The sequence below is a fragment of the Scylla paramamosain genome, chromosome 2 (genome assembly GCF_035594125.1).
Source record: "Scylla paramamosain isolate STU-SP2022 chromosome 2, ASM3559412v1, whole genome shotgun sequence".
Taxonomy (NCBI): domain Eukaryota; kingdom Metazoa; phylum Arthropoda; class Malacostraca; order Decapoda; family Portunidae; genus Scylla; species Scylla paramamosain.
Genome location: NC_087152.1, coordinates 23,749,072 through 23,773,353, shown reverse-complemented (window position 1 = coordinate 23,773,353; position 24,282 = coordinate 23,749,072). Strand labels below are relative to the sequence as shown.

The 24,282-nt window shown below is 37.7% G+C and overlaps 1 protein-coding gene and 1 pseudogene across 1 annotated transcript in view; one reads left to right on the top strand and one right to left on the bottom strand.

Annotated features, from left to right (window-relative positions):
- LOC135107102 (death-associated inhibitor of apoptosis 1-like) overlaps nucleotides 1-22,241 on the bottom strand; it is a 33,263-nt gene extending 11,022 nt beyond the window's left edge. The window contains 1 exon segment of the mRNA XM_064016780.1: nucleotides 22,230-22,241. Within this exon segment, the coding sequence (XP_063872850.1) occupies nucleotides 22,230-22,241 (12 nt within the window).
- Nucleotides 22,242-22,483: 242 nt separating this feature from the next.
- Nucleotides 22,484-24,002, top strand: LOC135107098 (cytochrome c oxidase subunit 1-like; annotated as a pseudogene).
- Nucleotides 24,003-24,282: the final 280 nt, after the last annotated feature.

Below are 24,282 nucleotides of genomic sequence, written 5' to 3'. Positions count from 1 at the left end.
GGATTTTGATGTAAAAACCTTTCCAGGGTTTTGGTGTAAAATCCAGTGCTGGGTTTTGGTATAAAAAACCTGTGCAGGGTTTTCGTGTAAAAATCTTTGCAGGGCCTTGGTGTAAAAAGCTGCACAGGGTTTTGGTGTAAAAACCTGTGTAGGGCTTTGGTGTACAAACTTGTGCAAGGTTTTTGTGTAAAATGCTGTGCAGGTTTTCGTATAAAAAGCTGTGTAGGATTTTGCTGTTCATCTGATCAACACTAAAAAAGATGCACAGGGTTCTGATATAAAAACCTATGCGGGGTTTTGGTGTAAAAACGTGTGCAGGGTTTTGGTGTAAAAACATCTGCAGGATTTTTGGTGTAAAATTCTGTGCACGGTTTTAATGTAAAAACCTGCGCAGGGCTTTGGTGTAAAAAGCTGCGCAGGGTTTTGGTTTAAGAAGCTGCGCATGGTTTTGGTGTAAAAACGTGTGCAGGATTTTCGTGCAAGAACCTGCGCAAGGTTTTGGTGTAAAAAGTTGTGCAGGGTTTTAGTGTAAAAAGCTGTGCAGGATTTTGGTGTACATCTGATCAACACTAAAAAAGCTGCGCAAGGTTTTGGTGTAGAATGCTGTACAGTGTTTTGGTATTCATGTGATCAACATTAAAAAAAAGCTTCGCAATGTTTTGGTGTAAAATGCTGCGCTTGGTTTTGGTGTTCATCTGATCAACACAAAAAAAGCTCCGCAGGTTTCTGGTATAAAAAGATGTGCAGGATTTTGGTGTTTATCTGATCATCTTAAAAAAATGTGTACATGGTTTTGGTGTAAAAACCTATGCAGGATTTTGGTGTAAAAAGGTGTGCAGGATTTTTTTTTTTTTTTTTTTTCATCTAATCAACACTAAAAAAGTTGGTTTTGGTGTAAAAATCTGTGCAGGGTTTTGGTATGAAAACCTATGCTGTGTTTTGGTGTAAAAACTTGCGCAAGGTTTTGGAGTAAAAAGCTTTGCAGGGTTTTGGTGTAAAAAGCTGTGCTGTGTTTTGCTGTTCATCTGTTCAAAAAAGCTGCGCAATTTTTTTGTGTAAAAATCTAAGCAGGGATACTGTAAAATGCTTTGAAGAGTTTTGGTGTTAATTTGATCACCGCTAAAAATAGTTGCGCAGAGTTTTGGTGTATAAACTGTGCAGATTTTTTGTGTTCATTTGATCATCACTAAAAAAGCTGCGCACAGTATTGGTGTAAGAAGCTGTGCAGTATTTTGGTGTTCAACTAAACAATAAAAAAAGATCTGCAGGGATTTGGTGTAAAAACGTGTGCAGGGTTTTGGTGTAAAAATATGTGCAGTATTTTTATGTTCATCTCATCAACAGTAAAAAAGCTGCGCAGGGTTTTGGTGTTAAAAACCTGTCCAGGGCCTTGGTGTTAAATCCTCTGCAGGTTTTGGTGTAAAAAGCTGTGCAGGATTCTGGTGTAAAAAGCTGTTCAGGGTTTTGGTGTTTATCTGATCACCACTAAAAAAGATGCGCATGACTTTGGTGTAAAAAACTGTGCAGGTTATTAGTGTTCATCAATACTAAAAAAAAGCTCCGCAATGTTTTACTGTTAAAAGCTGTGCAGGTTTTTGGTGTTCATTTGATCAATACAAAAACAAAGATGTGCAGGGTTTTAGAGCTAAAACCTGCGCAGGGTTTTGGTCTAAACCCTGTGGAGGGTTTTGGTGTAAAAACCTGTGCTTTGTTTTGGTGTAAACACCTTTGCAAAATCCTGTGCAGGTTTTTGGTGTTTGTCTGATCAACAGTAATAAAAAAACATGTGCAGGGTTTTTGTGTAAAAACCTGTGCTGGATTTTGATGTTCATTTGATCTCCACTAAAAAAAAGCTGTGCAGGGTTTTGGTGTTAAAACCTGCACAGGGTTTTTGTGTAAAAATCTGTGGAGGGTTTTGGTGTAAGAACCTGTGCAGGGTTTTGGTGTAAAAAGCTATACAGGGTTTTGGTGTTCATCTGATCAATAATAAAAAAGCTGAGCGAGGTTTTAGTGTAAAATGCTGAGCAAGGTTTTGGTATAAAAAATTGCGCATAGTTTTTGTGTAAAAACCTGTGCAGGGCTTTGGTGTTCATCTGATCAACACTATAAGGAAAACTGCGCAGAGTTTTGGTGCAAAAAGCTGTGCAGGGATTTGATATTCATCTGATCAACACTAAAAAAGCTGCACAAGGTTCTGGTGTAAAAATCTGTGCAGGGTTTTTGTGTAAAAATTTGTGCAGGGTTTTGATAAAAAAAACCTGTGTAGGATTTTGGTGTAAATGCCTGCGTATGATTTTGGTGTAAAAAGTACTGAAGGATTTTAATGGAAAAAGCTGTGCAGGGTTTTGGTGTTCATCTGATCAACACTAAAACCGCTGCGTAGGATTTTGGTGTAAAAAGCTGTGCAAAATTTTGGTGCACAGGATTTCGGTGTAAAAACCTATTCAGGGTTTTGGTGTAAAAAGCTGTGCAGGATTTTTGTGTTAATCTGATCAACATTATTTTTTAGTGTTTTAGTGTTGTTGTGCATGGTTTTCGTGTAAAAACCTTTCCAGGATTTTGGTGTAAAAACATGTGCAGGCTTTTGGTGTAAGAACCTTTCCAGGAGTTTGGTGTAAAAACCTGTGCACGGTGTTGGTGTAAAAATCTTTGCAGGGTTTTGGTTTAAAAAGATGCACAAGATTTTGCTGTTAAAACTTGTGCAGGGTTTTGGTGTACAAACCTGCGCAAGGTTATTGTGTAAAATGCTATGCAACGTTTTTGTGTAAAAAGCTGTGTAGGGATTTGCTGATCAACACTAAAAAAGCTGCGCAGGATTCTGGTGTAAAAACCTGTGCAGGGTTTTGTTGTAAGAACGTGTGCAGTATATTGGAGTAAAAATCTGCGCAAGGTTTTTGTGTAAAAAGCTGTGTAGGGTTTTAGTATAAAAAGCTGTGCAGGGTTTTGGTGTACATCTGATCAACACTAATAAAAGCTCCCCAAGGTTTTAGTGTAAAATGCTGTGCAGTGTTTTAGTGTTCATGTGATCAACACTAAAAAAAAGCTGCGCAGAGTTTTGGTGTAAAAAGCTCCGCAGGGTTTTGGTACAAAAACCTTTGCAAGTTTTTGATGTTCATATGATCAACACAAAAAAAAAGCTGCGCAGAATTTTTGGTGTAAAATGCTGTGCAGGGTTTTCGTTTTCTTTTGATCAACACAAAAAAACTCAGCAGGATTTTTGGTATAAAAAGGTGTGCAGGATTTTGGTGTTTATCTGATCAACACTAAAAACGGTGCGCAGGATTTGTGTGTAAAAACCTATTCAGGGTTTTGGTGTAAAAAGCTGTGCAGGATTTTTGTGTTAATCTGATCAACACTAAAAAAGTTGCGCATGGTATTGGTGTAAAAATCTGTTTTGATGTAAAAATCTTTCCAGGGTTTTGGTGTAAAACCTGTGCAGGCTTTTGGTGAAAAAACCTGTGCAGGGTTTTGGTGTAAAAATCTGTGTAGTGGTTTGGTGTAGAAATCTTTGCAGGGTTTTGGTTTAAAAAGCTGCACAAGGTTTTGCTGTTAAAACCTGTGCACGGTTTTGGTGTACAAACCTTGGCAAGGTTATTGTGTAATATGCTGTACAGGGTTTTGGTGTAAAAAGCGGTGTAGAGTTTTTTTCTGATCAACACTAAAAAAGCTGCGCAGGGTTCTGGGGTAAAAACCTGTGCAGGGTTTTGTTGTAAAAAACGTGTGCAGGATTTTGGTGTAAAAATTTGGGCAAAGTTTTGGTGTAAAAAGCTGTACAGGGTTATAGTGATAAAAGCTGTGCAGGGTTTTAGTGTACATTTGATCAAAACTAAAAAAGCTGCGCAAGGTTTTGATGTAAAATGCTGTGCAGTATTTTGGTATTCATGTGATCAACACTAAATAAAGCTGCTCAGATTTTGGGTGTAAAAAAGTTTTTTTTTTTTTTATGTAGGAAGGACACTGGCCAAGGGCAACAAAAATCTAATGAAAAAAAATGCCCACTAAAATGCCAGTCCCATAAAAGGGTCAAAGCAGTGGTCAAAAATTGGTGGATAAGTGTCTTGAAACCTCCTTCTTGAAGGAATTCAAGTCATAGGAAGGTGGAAATACAGAATCAGGCAGGGAGTTCCAGAGTTTACCAGAGAAAGGGATGAATGATTTAGAATACTGGTTAACTCTTGCGTTAGAGAGGTGGACAGAATAGGGGTGAGAGAAAGAAGAAAGTCTTGTGCAGCGAGGCTGCGGAAGGAGGGTAGGCATGCAATTAGCAAGATCAGAAGAGCAGTTAGCATGAAAATAGCGGTAGAAGACACCTAGATATGCAACACTGCGGCGGTGAGAGAAGGGCTGAAGACAGTCAGTTAGAGGAGAGGAGTTGATGAGACGAAAAGCTTTTGATTCCACCCTGTCTAGAAGAGCAGTATGATTGGAACACCCCCACACATGTGAAGCATACTCCATACATGGACGTGTAAAAGGTTGTGCAGGCTTTTGGTGTTCATCTGATTAACACTAAAAAAACTCTGCAGGGTTTTGGTACAAAAAGATGTGCAGGATTTTTTAGTTTATCTGAATAACTTTAAAAAAGGTGCGCAAGATTTTGGTGTAAAAACCTATGCAGGATTTAGGTATAAAAAGCTCTTCAGGATTTTTGTGTTCTTCTGATCAACAGTAAAAAAAGCTGCGTAGGTTTTTGGTGTAAAAAGCTGTGCAGGTTTTTGTTGTTCATATGATCAACACTGAAAAAAACCTGTGCGGGTTTTTCATGTTCATCTGATCAACACTAATAAAATAATAGTGATAAATAAAAATAAAGTTTTTACAACTAAACCCTGCATAGGTTTCTACACCAAGACCCTGCAGTGATTTTTACACCAAAACCCTGCACAGGTTTTTATACCAAAACCCTGCACAGGTTTTTACAGCAAATCCCTGCACAGGTTTTTACACTAAAATCCTGCGCAGCTTTTATAGTGTTGATCAGATGAACAGAAAAATCCTGCACTGCTTTTTACAACAAAACCATGTATAGGTTTTTACACGAAAATCCTGCGCACTTTTTTTTTGTGTTGATAAGATAAACACCAAATTCCTGTACATTCATTTATACCAAAACCCTGCGGAGATTTTTTAGTGTTCATCAGAAGAACACAAAAACCCTGCACAGGTTTTAACACCAAAACCATGCACAAGTTTTTACACCAAAACCCTGTGCAGCTTTTTTACATCAAAACCCTGCACATGTTTTTACACCATAACCCTCCACAGGTTTTTAAACCAAAACCCTGCACAGATTTTTAAACAAAAAACTCTATGCAGCTTTTTACACCAAAACTTTGCAAAGGTTTTTACACCAAAACCATGCACAGGTTTTTACACCAAAACCCTGCACTTTTGGTGTTAAAACCATTGCAGGGATTTGGTGTAAAAACCCGTGAAGGGCTTTGGTGTAAAAACGTGTGCTTGGTTTTGCTGTTCATCTGATCAATACTAAAAAAGCTGCGTAGGGTTTTAGTGCAAAAAACTGCGCAGGGTTTTAGTGTAAATACCTATGCAGGGTTTTGATGTTCATCTGATCACCACTAAAGAAAGCTGCGAAGGGTTTTCGTTTAAGGAACCTTTGCAGGTTTTTTATGTTCATCTGATCATCACTAAAAAATTTGCGCAGTGTTTTGCTGTAAAAAGATACGCAGGATTTTGTTGTAAAAAGCTGTGCAGGGCTTTGGTGCTCAAGTGTTCAACATTAAAAAAACTGCGCAGGGTTTTGGTGTAAAAAGCTGTGCAGGTTTTTGGAGTTCATTTTATCAACACTAAAAAAAGCTGCCCAAGGTTTTGATTTAAGAACCTGTGCAGGGTTTTGGTGTATAAACCTATGCAGGTTTTTTGTGTAAAAACATGTGCAGGGTCTTCGTGTAAAACGCTGTGCAGGGTTTTGGTGTTCATCTAATCAGCACTAAAAAAAGCTGCGCAGGGTTTTGTTGAAAAAGACATGTGCAGTTTTTTGGTGTTCATCTGATCAACACTAAAAATAACTGCGCAGTGTTTTGATGTAAAAATCTGTGCAGGATTTTGGTGTAGAAACCTGTGCAGCGTTTTGTTGTAAAAACCTGTGCAGGGTTTTGCTTTAAAAAACCGAGCAGCGTTTTGATATAAGAACTTGTGCAGGGTTTTGCTGTAAAAACCTGTGCAGGGTTTTCGTGTTAAAACCGGTGCAAGGTTTTGGTGTAAAAAGCTATGCAGGATTTTGGTGTTCAACTCATCAATACTAAAAAGGTGGACAAGGTTTTGGCGTAAAATGATGAGCAGGATTTTGGTGTGAAAAGCTGCGTATGGTTTTTGTATAAAAACCTGTGCAGGGCTTTGGTGTTCTTCTGATCCACACTAAAAAAAAACTGCACAGGGTCTTGGTGTAAAAAGTTGTACAGCGTTTTGGTATTCATCTGATCAACACTAAAAAAGATACACAAAAACCTGTGCAGGGTTTTGGTGTATAAACCTGTGCAGCGTTTTGGTGTTAAAACCTGTGCAGGGTTTTGGTGTAAAAAGCTGAGCAAGGTTTTGTTGTAAAAAGCTGAGTAGGGTTTTGATGTAAAAACCTGTGAAGGATTTTGGTGTAAATGTCTGCGTATGATTTTGGTGTAAAAAGTTGTGAAGGATTTTATTGTAAAAAGCTGTGCAGGGTTTTGGTGTTCATCTGATCAACACTAAAAAAGCTCCGCAGGACTTTGGTGTAAAAAGCTGCGCAGGGTTTTGGTACAAAAACCTATGCAACTTTTCGATGTTCATATGATCAACACTAATAAAAGCTGCGCAAAATTTTGGTGTAAAAAGCTGTGCAGGGTTTTCGTTTTCTTCTGATCAACACAGCAGGGTTTTTGGTATAAAAGGATGTGCAGGATTTTGGTGTTTATCTGATCAAGACTAAAAAAGGATTTCGGTGTAAAAACCTGTTCAGAGTTTTGGTGTAAAAACCTGTGCATGATTTTTGTATTAATCTGAATAACACTAAAAAAGCTGCGAATGGTTTTGGTGTAAAAACCTCTGTAGGGTTTTGGTGTAAAAACCTTTGCAGGGTTTTGGTGTAAAAAGCTGCACTGGGTTTTTCTGTTAAAACCTTTGCAGGGTTTTGGTGTACAAACTTGCGCAAGGTTTTTATGTAAAATGCTGTGCAGGGTTTTGGTGTAAAAAGCTGTGTAGGATTTTGCTGATCAACAATAAAAAAGCTGCGCAAGGTTCTGGTGTAAAAGCTTGTGCAGGGTTTTGTTGTGAAAACGTGTGCAGGATTTTGGTGTAAAAACCTGCCCAAGGTTTTGATGTAAAAAGCTCTGGATGGTTTTAGTGTAAAAAGCTATGCAGGCTTTTGGTGTACATCTGATTAACACTAAAAAAGCTGCGCAGGGTTGTGGTGTAAATTGCTATGCAATGTTTTGGTGTTCATCTGATCAACACTAGAAAAGCTCAGCAGGATTTTATGGTATAAAAAGATGTGCAGGATTTTGGAGTTTATCTGACCAACTCTGATCAATCTATGCAGGATGTTAGTATAAAAATCTCTGCAGGATTTATGTGTTCATCTGATCAACACTAAAAAAGGTGCTCAGGATTTTGGTGTAAAAACCTGTGGCTTGGTGTAAAAAAGTGCGGAAGGTTTTGGTGTGAAAGGCTTTGCAGGGTTTTGGTGTAAAAAGTTGTGCAGGGTTTTGCTGTTCATCTGAAAAACACTAAAAAAACCGCGCAAGGTTTTGGTGTAAAAAGCTGCGCAGGATTCTGGTGTAGGGTTTTGGTGTTTATCTGATCACCAATTAAAAAAAGCTGAGCATGATTTTGGTGTAAAAACCTGTGCAGGTTTTTTGTGTTAATCTGATCAACACTAAAAAAAAGCTCCGGAAGGTTTTACCGTTAAAACCTGTGCAGGTTTTTGGTGTTCATTTGATCAATACTAAAAAAAAAACACGCAGGGTTTTGGTGTTAAAACCTGTGCAGGGTTTTGGTGTAAAAACCCGTGGAGGGTTTTGGTGCAAAAACCTGTGCAGATTTTTGGTGTAAAAACCTCTGCAGGGTTTTGTTGTAAAAAGCTGTGCAGGGTTTTGATGTTAAAAGCTGTGTAAAAAGCTGTGCAGGGTATTGATGTAAAAACCTGCGCAAGGTTTTGCTGTAAAAACCTGTGGAGGGTTATGGAGTAATAACACCTGCAGGGTTTTAGTGCAAAAACCTGTGCAGGGTTTTCGTGTAGAAAACCTGTGAAGGGTTTTCATGTCTTCTGATCAACACTATAAAAAAGGTGCGCAGGGTTTTGGTGTAAAAAGTTCTGCAGGTTTTTTTTTGTGTGTGCGTTCATCTAATCAACACTAAAAAAACCTGTGTAGGGTTTTGGTGTTCATCTCAACAACACTAAAAAAAGTTGTGTAGGATTTTGTTGTAAAAAGCTGTAAAAAGCAGGTTTTTTGGGTGTACATCTTGTCACCACAAAAAAAGTTGCGCAGGATTTTGATGCAAAAACCTGTGCAGGTTTTTGGTGTTCATCTGATAAACACTAATAAAAAAAACCTGTGCAGGGTTTTGTTGTAAAAACCTGTGCAGGATTGTGTTGTTCATTTGATCACATCTAAAAAAAAGCAGTGCAATGTTTAGGTGTTAAAACCTGTGCAGTGTTTTTGGTGTAAAAACCTGTGCAGGGTTTTGGTGTGAAAACCTTTGCAGGGATTTGGTGTAAAGACCTCTGTAGGGTTTTCGTGTAAAAAGCTATGCAGGGTTTTGGTGTTTATCTGATCAATACTAAAAAAGTTGTGCAGGGTTTTGGTGAAAAATGCTGAGCAGTGTTTTGGTGTGAAAAGCTGTGCATGGTTTTGTTGTAAAAACCTGTGCAGAGTTTCGGTGTCTATCTGATCACCACTAAAAAAAAGCTGTGCAGGGTTTTGGTCAAAAAATCTGTGCAGGTTTTTCATGTTCATGTGATCAACACTAAAAAATCTCAGCAGGGTTTTGGTGTTATAAGCTGTGCAGCGTTTTGGTGCTCATCTGATCAACACTAAAAAAGCTGCGCAAGGTTTCGGTTTAAAAACCTGTGCAGGGTTTTGGTGATTGGTGATTTTGTGTAAAAACAAGTGCATAGTTTTGCTGTAAAAAGCTATGCAGTTCTTTGGTGTTTATCTGATCAACACTAAAAAATGCTACGCAGAGTTTTTGGTGAAAAAAACCTGTGCAGGTTTTTGGTGTTCATCTGATCAACACTAAAAAAAAGATGCGCAGGGTTTAGGTATAAAAACCTGTGCAGGGTTTTGGTGTAAAAACGTGTGTAGTGTTTTGGTGTAAAAACATGTCAGGGGTTTTCATGTAAAAAGCTGCGCAAGAATTTGGTATGAAAGCCTGTGGTGTAAAAAGCTTTCCAGGGTTTTGGTGTTAAAAACTGTGCAGGAATTTAGTGTTCATCTGATCAACACTAAAAAAGCTGCGCAGGTTTTCGTGTAAAAAGCTGCGCAGGGTTTTGGTGTAAAGAGCTGCGCAGGGATTTTGTGTAAAATGCTGTGCATGTTGTTGGTGTTCATCTAATCACCACTAAAAAAGCTACGCAGGGTTTTGGTATAAAAAGCTGGATAGGGTTTTGGTGATCATCTGATCAACAGTAAAAAAGCTGCGCACGGTTTTAGTATAAAAAGCTGTGCAGGATTTTGATGTTTATCTGATCAACACTAAAAAAGCTGTGCAGGGATTTAGTGTAAAAAACCTGTGCAGGGTTTTTGTGTGAAAAGCTCAGCAGGATTTTTGTGTTCATATGATCAACACTAAAAAAGCTGTGTAGGGATTTGGTGTAAAAACCTGTGCAGGGTTTTGGTGTAAAAAAATGTGCAGGGTTTTTGTGTAAAAACTTCTGCAGGGTTTTGGTGTAAAAAGCTGTGCAGGGGTTTGGTGTAAAAAGCTGCGCAAGGATTTAGTGTAAAATGCTCTGCAGGGTTTTGGTGTTTATCTGATCACCACTAAAAAAAGTTGCGCTTGGTTTTGATGTAAAATGCTGAGCAGGGTTTTGGTGTTCATCTTATCAACAGTAAAAAACCTGCTCAGTGTTTTGGTATAAAAAGCTGTGCAAGATTTTTGTGTTTATCTGATCAACACTAAAAAAGCTGCGCAGGATTTTTTTTATTTTTTAAACCTGTGCAGGGTTTTGGTGTAAAAAGCTGTGCAGCAATTTTGTCTTCATCTGATCAACACTAAAAAAGAGGCGCAGGTTTTGGTGTAAAAATCTGTGCAGGATTTTTTCGCGCAGGGCTTTGGTGTAAAACTCTGTGCAGGGTTATGGTGTAAGGAGCTCTGCTTTAAATGCTAAAAATGCTCCGCAAGGTTTTGGTATAAAAAGATGTGCAGGATTTTGGTATTTATATGATCAACTCAAAAAATGGTGCGCAGGGTTTTGCTGTAAAAACCTATGCAAGTTTTTGGTGTAAAAAGGTGTGCAGCATTTTTATTTTCATCTGAGCAACACTGAAAAAGCTGCACAGGGTTTTGATGTAAAAATCTGTGCAGGGTTTTGGTGTAAAAACCTGTGCAGGGTTTTAATATAAAAACCTGTGCAGCGTTATGGTGTAAGAAGCTCTGCTTTTTTGGGGGGTGGTGAGTAAAAAAATGTGCAGGGTTTTGGTGTAAAAAGCTGCACAGGGTTTTAGTATAGAAACCTGTGCAGTGTTTTGGTTTAAATACCTTCGCAAGGTTTTGGTGTAAAAAGCTGTGCAGGGTTTTGCTGTTCATCTGATCCATACTAAAGCAGAGATACTGTAAAATGCTGTGAAGGGTTTTGGTTTTCTTCTGATCAACAATAAAAAAAAGCTGCGCATGGTTTTGGTGTAAAAAGCTGCGCAGGGTTTTGGTGTATAAACTTTGCAGATTTTTTGTGTTCATCTTATCAACACTAAAAAAAGCTGCGCAGAGTTTTAGTGTAAAAAGATGCGCATGACGTGTTTTTGTGTAAAAAGCTATGCATTATTTTTTTTGTTCATCTCATCAACAATAAAAAAAGTGCAAAAACGTGTGCAAGGTTTTTTTGTAAAAAGTTATGCATTATTTTTTTTGTTCATCTCATCAAAAATAAGAAAGCTGCATTTTGGTTTTGGTGTAAAAAGCCGTGCAGGGTTTTGGTGTTTATCTGATCACCCCAAAAAAAAAAGTTGTACATGATTTTGGTGTAACAATCTGTGCAGGTTTTTGGTGTTCATCTATATACTAAAAAAAGCTCCGCAAGGTTTTACTGTTAAAACCTGTGCAGGTTTTTGGTGTTCATTTGATGAATACTAAAAAAAAATGTGCAGGGTTTTGGTGTTAAACCTTGCGCAGGGTTTTCGTGTAAAATCCTGTGGAGGATTTTCGTGTAAAAACCTATGCAGAGTTTTGGTTTAAAAATCTGTACAGGGTTTTGGTGTAAAAACCTGTCCAGGGTTTTGGTGTAAAAAGTTGTGCAGGGTTTTGGTGTAAAAAACTATGCAGGATTTTAGTGTTAATCTGATCAACTCTAAAAAAGTTGCTCAGGGTTTTTGTGTAAAAAGCTGCGCAGGTTTTTGGTATAAAAATTTGTGCAAGAATTTTGTGTAAAATGCTGTGCAGGGTTTTGGTGTTCATCTGATCACCACTAAAAAAAAGCTGTTTAGGAATTTGTTTTAAAAACCTGTGCATGTTTTTGGTGTTCATCTGATCAACACTCAAAAAAGCTGCGCAGAGTTTTCCTGTAAAAAGCTGCGTAGGGTTTAGGTGTTCATCTGATCAACAGTAAAAAACCTGCGCAGGATTTTGGTATAAAAAGCTGTGCAGGTTTTGGTGTTTATCTGATCAACACTAAAAAAAAAAAGCTGCGCAGGGTGTTGGTGTGAAAAACCTGTGCAGGGTTTTGGTATAAAAAGCTGAGCAGGTATATGGTGTAAAAACTGTGCAGGGTTTTGATGTAAAAACCTGTGCATTGTTTTGATATAAAAAGCTGTGCAGGGTTTTGTTGTAAAAAGCTCTATAGGGTTTTAGTGTTCATCTGGTCAACATTAAGAAAGCTGCGCAGAGTTTTGGTATAAAAAGCTGCGCAGGGTTTTGGTGTAAAAAGCTGCGCAGGGATTTGGTGTGCAGGGTTTTGGTGTTCATCTGATCACTACTAAAAAATATTGCGCTTTGTTTTAGTGTAAAAGGCTGCATAGGCTTTTGGTGTTCATCTGATTAACTGTAAAAAACCTGAGTTTTGATGTAAAAAGCTGTGCAACATTTTGGAGTTTATCTGATAAACACTAAAAAAGCTGCTCATGGTTTTGGTGTAAAATACCTGTGCAGGGTTTTGGTGTAAAAAGCTGTGCAGGATTTTTGTGCTCATATGATCAACACTAAAAAGGTGCGGAGGGTTTTGGTCTAAAAACCTGTGCAGTTTTTTGGTGTAAAAACATGTGCAGGGTTTTGGTGTAAAAAGCTGGGCATGGTTTTGGTGTAAAAAGCTGCATAAGGTTTTGGTTGTTGTTCATATGAACAACACTAAAAACAATGTGTAGGGTTTTGGTGCAAAAAGCTGTGCAGGTTTTTTTGGTGTTCATCTGACCACCACTAAAAAAAGCTGCGCAGGGTTTAGGTGTAAAAACCTGAGTAGGGTTTTGGTGTAAAAACGTGTTTAGGGTTTTGGTGTAAAAACCTGTCGAAGGTATTGGTGTAAAAACCTGTGCAAGGTTTTGGTATAAAAACCCGTGCAGGGTTTAACCTGTGCGTGTAAAAAGCTTCACTTGGTTATGTTGTAAAAATCTGTGTAGAATTTGGGTGTAAAAACCTGTCCAGGGTTTTGGTGTAAAAAGCTGTGCATGGTTTTAGTGTAAAAAGCTATGCAGGATTTTAGTGTTAATATGATCAACACTAAAAACGCTGCTCAGGGTTTTCGTGTAAAAAGCTGCTTAGGGTTTTGGTGTAAAAAGCTGCGCAGAGATTTTGTGTAAAATGCTGTGCATGTTTTTGGTTTTCATCTGATCAACACTAAAAAAAAGCTGCGCAAATTTATGATGTAAAAAGCTGCGTAGTGTTTCGGTGTTTATTTGATCAACACCAAAAAAGCTGCGCAGGGTGTTGGAGTAAAAAACCTGTGCAGGGTTTTGGTGTAGAAAGCTGTGCAGGGTTTTGTTGTAAAAAGCTGTGCAGGGTTTTAGTGTTTATCTGGTCTACATTAAAAAAGATGCGTAGAGTTTTGGTATAAAAAGCTGCGCAGAGTTTCGGAGTAAAAGGCTGCGCAGGGTTTTGGTGTAAAATACATGTGCAGGGTTTTGGTGTAAAAAGCTGTCCAGGATTTTTGTGTTCATCTGAACAACACTAAGAAGGTGCGCAAGGTTTTCGTGTAAAATTCTGTGCAGAACACTAAAAATACCTTTGCAAGGTTTTGGTGTTCATCTAATCAACACTAAGAAAGCTGCAGAGGGTTTTGATATAAAAAGCTGTGCAGGTTTTTTTGGTATTCAACCGATCACCAATAAAAAAAGCTGACCAGGATTTTGGTGTAAAAACCTGTGCAGGATTTTGGTGTCAAAAGCTGAGCAGGGTCTAGGTGTAAGAAGTTGCGCAGGTTTTTGGTGTTCATCTGATCAACACTAAAATAACCTGTGCAGGGTTTTTGTGTAAAAACCTGTGCAGGGTTATCATGTTCATCTGATCACCACTAAAGAAAGCTCCGCAGTGTTTTGGTGTAAAAACCTCTCCATGTTTTTGGTGTTCATTTGATCAACACTAAAAAAAAGCTGCGCAAGGTGTTGGTGTTAAATCCTGCGCAGGGTTTTGGTATAAAAAAATGTGGAGGGTTTTGTTGTACAAACCTGTGCAGGGTTTTGGTGTAAAAACCTATGCAGGGTTTTGGTGAAAAAACATTTTGCAAGGATTTGGTTTAAAAACTTGTTCAGGGTTTTCTTTTAAAAATCTGTGCAAGGTTTTGGTGTTTATCAGAGCAATAGTAAAAAAGCTGGGCAGACTTTTGGTGTATAATGGTGCGCACGGTTTTGGTGTGAAAAGCTGCGCAGTGTTTTGGTGTAAATCCTGTGTCGTGTTTCGATGTTCATCTGATCAACACAAAAAAACTGCGCAGGGTTTTGATGTAAAAACCTGTGCAGGTTTTTTATGTTCCTCTGATCAACACAAAAAAAAAGCTCCGTTGAATTTTGTTGTAAAAAGCTGCGCAGGGTTTTGGTGTGATAAGCAGTGCAGTGTTTTGGTGTTCATCTGATCAACATTAAAAAAAAACTGTGCTGGGTTTTGGTGTTAAGAGCTGTGCAAGATTTTGGTGTTAATCTCATCAACACTAAAAAAAACTGCGCAAGGGTTTCGTGTAAAAACCTGTGCAGGGTTTTGGTGTATAAACATGTGGTGGGTTTTGTAGTAAAAACAAGTGCATAAAAAGCTGTGCAGGGTTTTGGTGTTCATCTGATCAACACTAAAAAAAACTGCGCAAGGGTTTCATATAAAAACCTGTGCAGGGTTTTGGTGTATAAGCATGTGGTGGGTTTTGGCGTAAAAACATGTGCAGAGTTTTTGTGTAAAAAGCTGTGCAGTGTTTTGGTGTTCATCTGATTAACACTAAAAAAAAGCTGCGCAGGCTGGTGCAGGTTTTTGGTGTTTATCTGATCACCACTAAAAAAAAGCTGTGCAGGGTTTTGGTGTAAAAATCTGTGCATGGTTTTCGTGTTAAAAAGTGTATAGGTTTTTGGTGTAAAAACCTGTGCAGGGTTTTAGTGTAAAAAGCTGCGCAGAGTTTTAGTGTAAAAAACCTGTGTAGCGTTTTGGTGTTAAAACCTGTGCAGGGTTTTGTTGTAAAAAGCTGCGCAGGGTTTTAGTGTAAAAAACCTGTGCAGCGTTTTGGTGTTAAAACCTGTGCAGGGTTTTGTTGTAAAAAGCTGTGCAGGATTTTGATGTCTTCTGATCAACGCTAAAAGAAGCTGCGCAGGGTTTTTTGTAGAAAATTTTGCAGGTTTTTTTTTTTTTTTTTTTTTTTTGGTGTTCATCTGATTAACACTAAAAAAAAAGCTGCGCAAGATTTCGATGCAAAAACCTGTGCATGTTTTTGGTGTTCATCTGATCAACACTAATAAAAAAAACCTGTGCAGGGTTTTGGTGTAAAAACCTGTGCAGGATTTTGGTGTTCATCTGATCACTACTAAATAAAGCTGTGCAGGGTTTTGGTGTTAAAACCTGCGCACGGTTTTCGTGTAAAAAAAGGTGAAGGTTTTTGTTGTAAAAACCTGTGCAGGGTTTTGGTGCAAAAACCTGTGCAGGGTTTTGGTGCAAAAATATTTTGCAGGGATTTCGAGTAAAAACCTTTGCAGGGTTTTGGTGTAAAAAGCTATGCAGGGTTTTTGTGTTCATCTGATCAATACTAAAAAAGCTGGGCATGGTTTTTGTGTAGAATGCTGAACAGGATTTTGGTGTGAAAAGCTGCGCATGGTTTTGGTGTAGAAATGTGTGCAGGTTTTTCATGTTCTTCTGATGAACACTAAAAAAAGATGCACAGAGTTTTGGTGTAAAATGCTGCGCAGGGTTTTGGTTTAAAAAGCTGTGCAAAGTTTTAGTGTTCATCTGATCAACACAAAAAAAAAATGCGCAAGGTTTTCGTGTTAAAAGCTGTGAAGGATTTTGGTGTTCATCTGATCAACACTAAAAAAGCTCCGCAAGATTTTGGTTCGAAAACCTGTGCTAAGTTTTGGTGTAAGAACATGTGCAGAGTTTTGGTGTAAAATGCTGTGTAAAATGCTGTGTAAAATGTTTTTGATTTGATTAACACTAAAAAAAACTGCGCAGGGTTTTGGTGTTAAAAGCTATGCTGGATTTTGTTCTTCATCTGATCACCACTTAAAAAAGCTACGCAGAATTTTGATGAATAAAACCTGTGCAGGTTTTGGTGTTCATCTGATCAACACTAAAAAAGCTGCGCAGGGTTTAGGTGCAAAAATATGTGCAGGGTTTTAAGGTAAAAAGCTGTGCAGGATTTTATTGTTAATATGATCAACACTAAAAAAGCTGCTCAGGCTTTTCGTGTTAAATCTGAGCATGTTTTTGTTGTAAAAAAGCTGTGCAGGGATTTTGTGTAAAATGCTATGCAGGATTTTGGTTTTCATCTCATCACCGCTTAAAAAAGGTGCGTAGGGTTTTGGTTTAAAAACCTGTGCATGTTTTTTTTTTGGTGTTCATTTGATCAACACTAAAAAAAGATTCGCAGAGATTTGGTGTAAAAAGCTGCGCAGTGTTTTGGTGTTCATGTGATCAACACTAAAAAAGCTGCGCAGGGTGTTGATGTAAAAAACCTGTGCAGTTTTTTGGTGTAATAAGCTTAGCAGGGATTTGGTGCAAAGACCTGTGCAGGGTTTTTGGTGTAAATAAATGCTGCGCAGGGTTTTGGTGTAAAAAGCTGTCCAGATTTTTTTTTTTGGTGTTCATCTGATCAACTTTAAAAAAAACCTGTGCAATTTTAGCTGTTAATCTGATCAACACTGAAAAAGCTGCGGAGGCATTTGGTGTAAAAAGCTGTGTTTTTTATTTTTTATTTTGGTGTTCATCTGATCACTACTAAAAAAAGTTCGCAGGGTTTTGGTGTTAAAACCTGCGCAGGGTTTTGGTGTAAAAAAAATGTGGAGGGTTTTGTTGTAAATCCTGTACAGGGTTTTGGTGTAAAAACCTGTGCAGGAATTTGGTGCAAAAATAGTTTGCAGGAAAAAAACTTGTTCAAGGTTTTTGTGTAAAAACCTGTGCAGGGTTTTGGTGTTCAACTGATCAATAGTAAAAAAGCTTGGCAAACTTTTGGTGTAAAATGGTGCGCAGAGTTTTGGTGTGAAAAGCTGCGCATTGTTTTGGTGTATATCCTGTTCAGTGTTTCGGTGTTCATCTGATCAACACTAAAAAAAACTGCGCTGGGCTTTGATGTAAAGTTTTGGTGTAAAAAGGTGTGCAGGGATTTAGTATAAAATGGTGTGCAGTGTAAAAACAGGTGTGCAGGTGTAAAAACCTGTGCAGGTTTTTGGTGTTCATCTGATCAACACTAAAAGAAGCTGGGAAGGTTTTTGGTGTAAAAAGCTGGGCGAGATTTTGGTGTTCATCTCATCAACACTAAAAAAAAGCTGTGCAGGGTTTTGGTGTAAAAACCTGTTCTTGGTTTTTGTGTAAAAAGCTGTGCAGGATTTTTGAGTTCATCTGATCAACAATAAAAAAGCTGCGCAGGGATTAGCTGTAAAAACCTGTGCAGTGTTTTGATGTAAAAACCTGTGCAGGGTTTTGATGTAAAAAGATGTGCAGGATTTTGATGTTCATCTGATCAACATTTAAAAAGCTGCGAAGGGTTTTGGTGTAAAAAGCTGTGCAGATTTTTTTTTTTTTTTTTTGTGTTCATCTGATCAACTCTAAAAAATCCTGTGCAGGATTTAGGTGTTCATCTGATCAACACTGAAAAAGCTGGGTAGGCTTTTCGTGTAAAAAGCTGTCCTTTTTTTTGGGGGGGGGGGTGTTCATCTATTCACCACTAAAAAAAGCAGTGCAGAATTTTCGTGTAAAAATCTGTGCAGGGTTTTCGTGTAGAAAGCTGTGCAGGGTTTTAGTGTAAAAAGCTGTGCTGGATTTTTGTGTTCATCTGATCAACACACCAAATGCAGGCATTTGGTGTAAAAACCTGTGCCGGGTTTTAATGTAAAAATCTGTGCATGGTTTTGGTGTAAAAATATATGCAGGGTTTTGATGTTCATATGATCAACATTTAAAAAGATGCGCAGGGTTTTGGTGTAAAAGCTCTGAAGGTTTTTTTGTGGTGTTTATCTCAAGAACGCTAAAAACACCTTTGCAGGTTTTTGCTTTTCATCTGATCAACACTAAAAAAGCTGCAGAGGGGATTGGTATAAAAAGCTGTGCAGGTTTTTTCGGTATTCAGTTGATCACCACTAAAAAAAACTGAGCAGGATTTTGGTGTAAAAACCTGTGCAGGGTTTTGGTGTAAAAAGCTGCGCAGGGTTTTGGTGTAAAAAGCTGTGCACTTTTTTGGTGTTCATCTGATGAACACTAAAATACCCTGTGCAGGGTTTTCCTATAAAAACCTGTGAAGGGTTTTCGTGTTCATCTTATCACCACTAAAAAAAAGCTCAGCAGTGTTTTGGTATAAAAACCTGTGCATGTTTTTTTGGAGTTCATTTAATTAACACTAAAAAAAGCTGCACAGAATTTTGGTGTTAAAACCTACGCAGGGTTTTAATGTAAAAAATGACGAGGGTTTTGTTCTAAAAACCTGTGCAGGGTTTTGGTGTAAAAACCTGTTCAGGGATTTGGTGCAAAAACATTTTGCAGAGATTCGGTGTAAAAAATTGTTCAGGTTTTTCGTGTAAAAATCTGTGCAGGGTTTTGGTGTTCATCTGATAAATAGTAAAAAAGCTTGGCAGACTTTTCTTGTAAAATGGTGCGTGTGGCTTTGGTGTGAAAAGCTGCGCAGGGTTTTGGTATAAATCCTGTGCAGTGTTACGGTGTTCATCTGATCAACAGTAAAAAAAGCTGCGTAGAGTTTTGATGTAAAAACCTGTGCAGGTTTTTCATGTTCCTCTGATCAACACTAAAAAAAAGCTGCTTTGAGTTCTGTTGTTAAAAGCTGCGCAGGGTTTTGGTGTAATAAGCAGTGTAGTGTTTTGGTGTTCATCTGATCAACCTTAAAAAAACTGTGGAAGGGTTTCGTGTAAAAAACTGTGCAGTTTTTTGGTGTATAAACCTGTGGTGGGTTTTGGTGTAAAAACATGTGCAGGGTTATGGTGTAAAAAGCTGTGCAGGTTTTTGGTGTTCATTTGATCAACACTAAAAAAAGCTGCGCAGAATTTTGGTGAAAAAAAAATACCGGTGCAAGTTTTTGGTGTTTAGCTGCTCAACACTAAAAAAAAGCTGTGCAGGGTTTTAGTGTGAAAACCTGTGCATGGTTTTGGTTTAAAAACGTGTGTAGGGTTTGGGTGTAAAAACCTGTGCAGTGTTTTAGTGTAAAAAGCTGCGCAGTGTTTTGGTGTAAAAACCTGTGCAAGGTTTTGGTGTCAAAAGCTGCGCAGGATTTTGGTGTAAAAACCTGTCCAGTGTTTTGGTGTAAAGAGCAATGAAGTGTTTTGGTGTAAAAAGCTGTGCAGGGTTTTGATCTTTTCCGATCAACAAAACAAAAAGCTGCGCAGGGTTTTGGTGTAAAAAGCTGTGCAGGTTTTTTTTTTTTTTTTATCATCTGATCAACAATAAAAAAAAATGTGTAGGGTTTTGGTATTCATCTGAACGACACTAGAAAAGCTGTGTAGGGTTTTTCCGTAAAAAGCTGTGAAGATTTTTTTGGTGTTTATCTGATCACCACTAAAAAAAGCAGCGCAGGATTTTGATGCAAAAACCTGTGCAGGTTTTTGGTGCTCATCTGATCAACACTAATAAAAAAAACCTGTACAGGGTTTTGGTGTAAAAACCTGTGCAGGATTTTGGTGTTCATCTGATCACCACTAAATAAAGCTGTGCAGGATTTTGGTGTTAAAACCTGCGCAAGGTTTTGGTGTAAAAACCTTTGCTGGGATTTGGTGTAAAAACCTGTGCAGGGGTTTGGTGTAAAAAGCTATAAGGGGTTTTTGTGTTCATCTGATCAATAGTAAAGAAGCTGGGCAGGTTTTTTTTTTTTTTTTTAATGCTGAGCAGGATTTTGGTGTGAAAAGCTGCGCATGGTTTTGGTGTAAAAACGTGTGCATCGTTTCGGTGTTCATCTGATCACCACTAAAAAAAGCTGCGCAGGCTTTTGGTGTAAAAATCTGTGCAGGTTTTTTATGTTCATCTGATCAACACTAAATAAAGCTGCGCAGAGTTTTGGTGTTTTCGTGTTAAAAGCTGTGCAGGATTTTGGTTTTCATCTCATCCACACTAAAAAAGCTGTGCAAGATTTTGGTTTGAAAACCTGTGCTGGGTTTTGGTGTAAAAACATGTGCAGAGTTATGGTGTAAAAAGCTGTTCAGGTGTTTGGTGTTCATCTGATTAACACTAAAAAACTACGCAGGGTTTTGGTGTTAAAAGTTATGCAGGATTTAGTTGTTCATCTGATCACCACTAAAAAAGCTACGCAGAAATTTGGTGAATAAAACCTGTGCAGGTTTTTGGTGTTCATCTGATCAACACTAAAAAAAGTTGCGCAGGTTTTAGGTGTAAAAACCTGTGCAGGGTTCTGGTGTAAAAACGTGTGTAAGGTTTTGGTATAAAAATCTGTCCAGAGTTTTGGTGTAAAAAGCTGGGCAGAGATTTGGCGTTAAAACCTCTGCAGGGTTTTGGTGTAAAAAGCTTTGCAGGGTTTTGAAGTAAAAAACCTGTGTAGGATTTTGGTGTAAAAACCTCCCCATTGTTTTGGTGTAAAAAGCTGTGCAGGGTTTTGGTGTAAAAAGCTGTGCAGGATTATGTTGTTAATCTGATAACACTAAAAAAAGCTGCTCAGGGTTTTCGTGTAAAAAGCTGCGCAGGGTTTTGATGTAAAAAGCTGTGCAGGGATTTTGAGTAAAATGCTGAGCAGGATTTTGGTGTTCATCTCATCACCACTAAAAAAAAGCTGCGCAGAGTTTTGGTTTAAAAACCTGTGCATGTTTTTGGTGTTCATCTGATCACCACTAAAAAAAAAAAGCTGTGCAGAGTTTTGCTATAAAAAGCTGCGCAGGGTTTTGGTGTTCACCTAATCAACAGTAAAAAAACTGCTCAGGGTTTTGGTGTAAAAAGCTGTGCAGGATTATATGTTTATCCGATCAACACTAAAAAAGCTGCGCAGGGTGTTGGTGTAAAAAACCTGTGCAGTTTTTTGGTGTAAAAAGCTGAGCAGGGATTTGGTGTTAAAACCTGTGCAGGGTTTTGGTATAAAAGGCTGTGCATGGTTTTGGTGTAAAACTCTGTGCAGGATTTTAGTGTTCATCTGGTCAACATTAAAATACGAGTAGGTGCGCAGGATTTTGGTGCAAAAAGCTGCGCCAGTTTTTGGTGTAAAAACCTACGCAAGGATTTGGTGAAAAATGGTCTGCAGGGTTTTGCTGTTTATCTAATCACTACTAAAAAAAGTTGCTTTTGTTTGTTTTGGTGTGAAAAGCTGCGCAAGGTTTTGGTGTTCATCTGATCAACAGTAAAAAAGCTGCTCAGAGTTTTGGTGTAAAAAGTTTTGCAAGTTTTTGGTGTTTATCTTGTCAACACTAAAAAAGCTGTGCAGGGTTTTGGTGTAGAAAACCGGTGCAGGGTTTTGGTGTAAAAACATGTGCAGGGTTTTGGTGTAAAAAGGTGAGCAGGATTTTGGTGTAAAAACCTAAGCAGGATTTTGGTGTTAAACCTGTGCAGGTTTTTGGTGTAAAAAAGGTGCGCAGGGTTTTGGTGTAAAAACCTGTGCAGGATTTTGGTGTAAAAACCTGTACAGGGTTTTGGTGTAAAAAGCTGTGCAGGGTTTTGGTGTAGAAAGCTGTGCAGGGTTTTGGTGTTCATCTGATCACCACTAAAAAAAGCTGCGCTGGGTTTTGGTGTAAAACCTGTGCAAGTTTTTGGTGTTTATCTGATCAACACTAAAAAAGCTGCACAGGATTTTGGTGTAAAAACCTGTGCAGGGTTTTGGTCTAAAACCATGTGCAGGGTTTTGGTGTAAAAACTTGTGCAAGGTTTTGGTTTAAAAAACTCAGTAGGGTTTTGGTGTAAAAACGTGTGCAGGGATTTGGAGTAAAAACATATGCAAGGTTTTGGTTTAAAAACCTGCAGAAGGTTTTGTTGTAAAAAGCTGTGCAGGGTTTTGGTGTAAAAAGTTGCGCAGGTATTTAGTGTAAAATGCTGTGCAGGGTTTTGGTGTTCTTCTGCTCACCACTAAAAAAGGGTGCGCCTTTTTTTAAGTGGTTCTTCTGCTCACCACTAAAAAAAAGTGCGGTGATCAAGATCCGTTATCATTCTCTTTTATTCAACTCAATCCTCTTCAATCTCTGACCTAATAAATCAAAATAAAAATAAAGCTCTTTTTAATCTTCTCCTTCCTATAAACCTTCTGTCTCTTGGAGGGTTACCTCCTTTTATAGGATTTTCACCTAATTGGGTTATTATTCAACTTCTTTCATCTAAAATAATGATTTTTCTCTATTAATCCTTTTATTTTCAAGTCTTATTACTCTTTATTTCTACCTACGCCTTTTTGTTCCCATAATCTTATTATCTTTTCCTTCACTTTCCTCTTTTTTTTTTATTAAATCCTTATCGACTTTTTCCTCATTTTTAGCTTTCTTTACCTTTATTAACATATTTGGTTTATGCCTATCTATTCCATTTTCAATCTAGGATTTTAAGTTATATAAACTAAAAGCTTTCAAAGCCTAAAAAAAAAGAACCTTTTAAATCCTACGTTCCAGTGCCTAACCACATCTTTAGATTTTGCAATCTAATATTATTTTCATTTTACTATGGAACCTAATAAGAAAGTTTTAACCTGTTTTAAGATTTACAATCTAACGCTTACATCACTCAGCCATCTTATTATGCAACGATGATTTTTTCTACAAATCATAAAGACATTGGTACATTATATTTTATCTTTGGAGCATGATCTGGTATAGTAGAAACTTCATTAACTTTGATTATCCGAGCTGAATTAGGGCAACCAGGAACACTTATTGGTAACGACCAAATTTATAATGTTGTTGTTACTGCACATGCTTTTGTTATAATTTTCTTTATAGTTATACCAATTATAATTGGAGGATTTGGTAAGTGACTGGTCCCTCTTATACTAGGAGCTTCTGACATGGCTTTCCCTAGAATAAATAATATAAGATTCTGGCTTTTACCACCATCTCTAACTCTACTCTTAATAAGAGGTATAGTAGAAAGAAGTGTTGGTACAGGTTGAACTGTTTACCCTCCCTTAGCAGCAGCTATTGCCCATGCAGGAGCCTCAGTTGATCTTGGTATTTTCTCTCTCCATCTCCCAGGTGTATTTTCTATTCTTGCCGCAGTTAATTTTATAACAACTGTCATTAATATACGATCTTTTGGAATAAGAATAGACCAGATACCACTATTCGTCTGGTCTGTCTTCATTACAGCAATTTTTTTACTTTTATCTTTACCAGTTCTAGCAGGAGCAATCACCATACTTTTAACCGATCGAAATCTTAATACATCATTCTTTGTTCCTGCTGGAGGTGGAGACCCTGTTATCTATCAACATCTATTCTGGTTCTTTGATTATCCAGAAGTTTACATTCTTATTTTACCAGCATTCGGTATAATCTCACATATTGTAAGACAAGAATCAGGAAAAAAAAGAGTCATTTGGAACATTAGGTATAATCTATGCTATAATGGCTATTGGTATCTTAGGATTTATTGTCTGAGCCCATCACATGTTTACAGTAGGTATAGATGTTGATACACGAGCTTACTTTACATCAGCAACAATAATTATTGCCGTTCCAACAGGCATCAAAATTTTCAGATGACTTAGAACCCTTCACGGAACACAAATTAATTATAGGCCTTCAATACTATGGGCTTTAGGTTTTATTTTCCGTTGGGGGTCTTACCGGAGTTGTTTTACCCAATTCATCAATTGATATTATTATCCACGATACCTACTATGTTGTAGCCCACTTCCATTATATCCTATCTATAGGAGCTGTTTTTGGTATCTTTGCCAGTATTGCTCACTGATTTCCACTCTTTACAGGCTTATCCTTAAACCCTAAATGAATAAAAATTCATTTTTTTTCTATTATGTTTGCCGGAGTAAATATTACTTTCTTCCCTCAACATTTTTTAGGACTTAATGGTATACCTCGACGTTACTCTGATTACCCAGATGCTTATACAACATGAAATATTGTTTCCTCTATAGGATCTATAGTCTCTCTTGTTGCTATATCAATCTTTATAATTATTATTTGAGAAGCTCTGGTTTCTAACCGACCTGTCCTATTTACTCCTTTCCTCCCTTCCTCAATTGAATGAAATCACTCTTACCCACCTGCTGACCATTCTTATATAGAAATTCCACTAATTTCTAACTTCTAAAATGACAAAAAGATGTATAGGATTTAAGCTCCTACTAGGAAGAAATTATTCTTCTTTTAGAACTCTCTCTCTCTCTTCTCTTAATGGCAACATGAACTTTTTAGGTCTTCAAGATGGAGCTTCTCCCTTAATAGAACAGCTAATTTTCTTTCATGATCATATTATAGTTGTTCTTATTATAATTATTACCTTTGTGGGCTATATATTTACATCGGTTCTCAGAAATTCGCTTATTAATCGATTTATACTTGAGCATCAAACTATTGAGTTAAT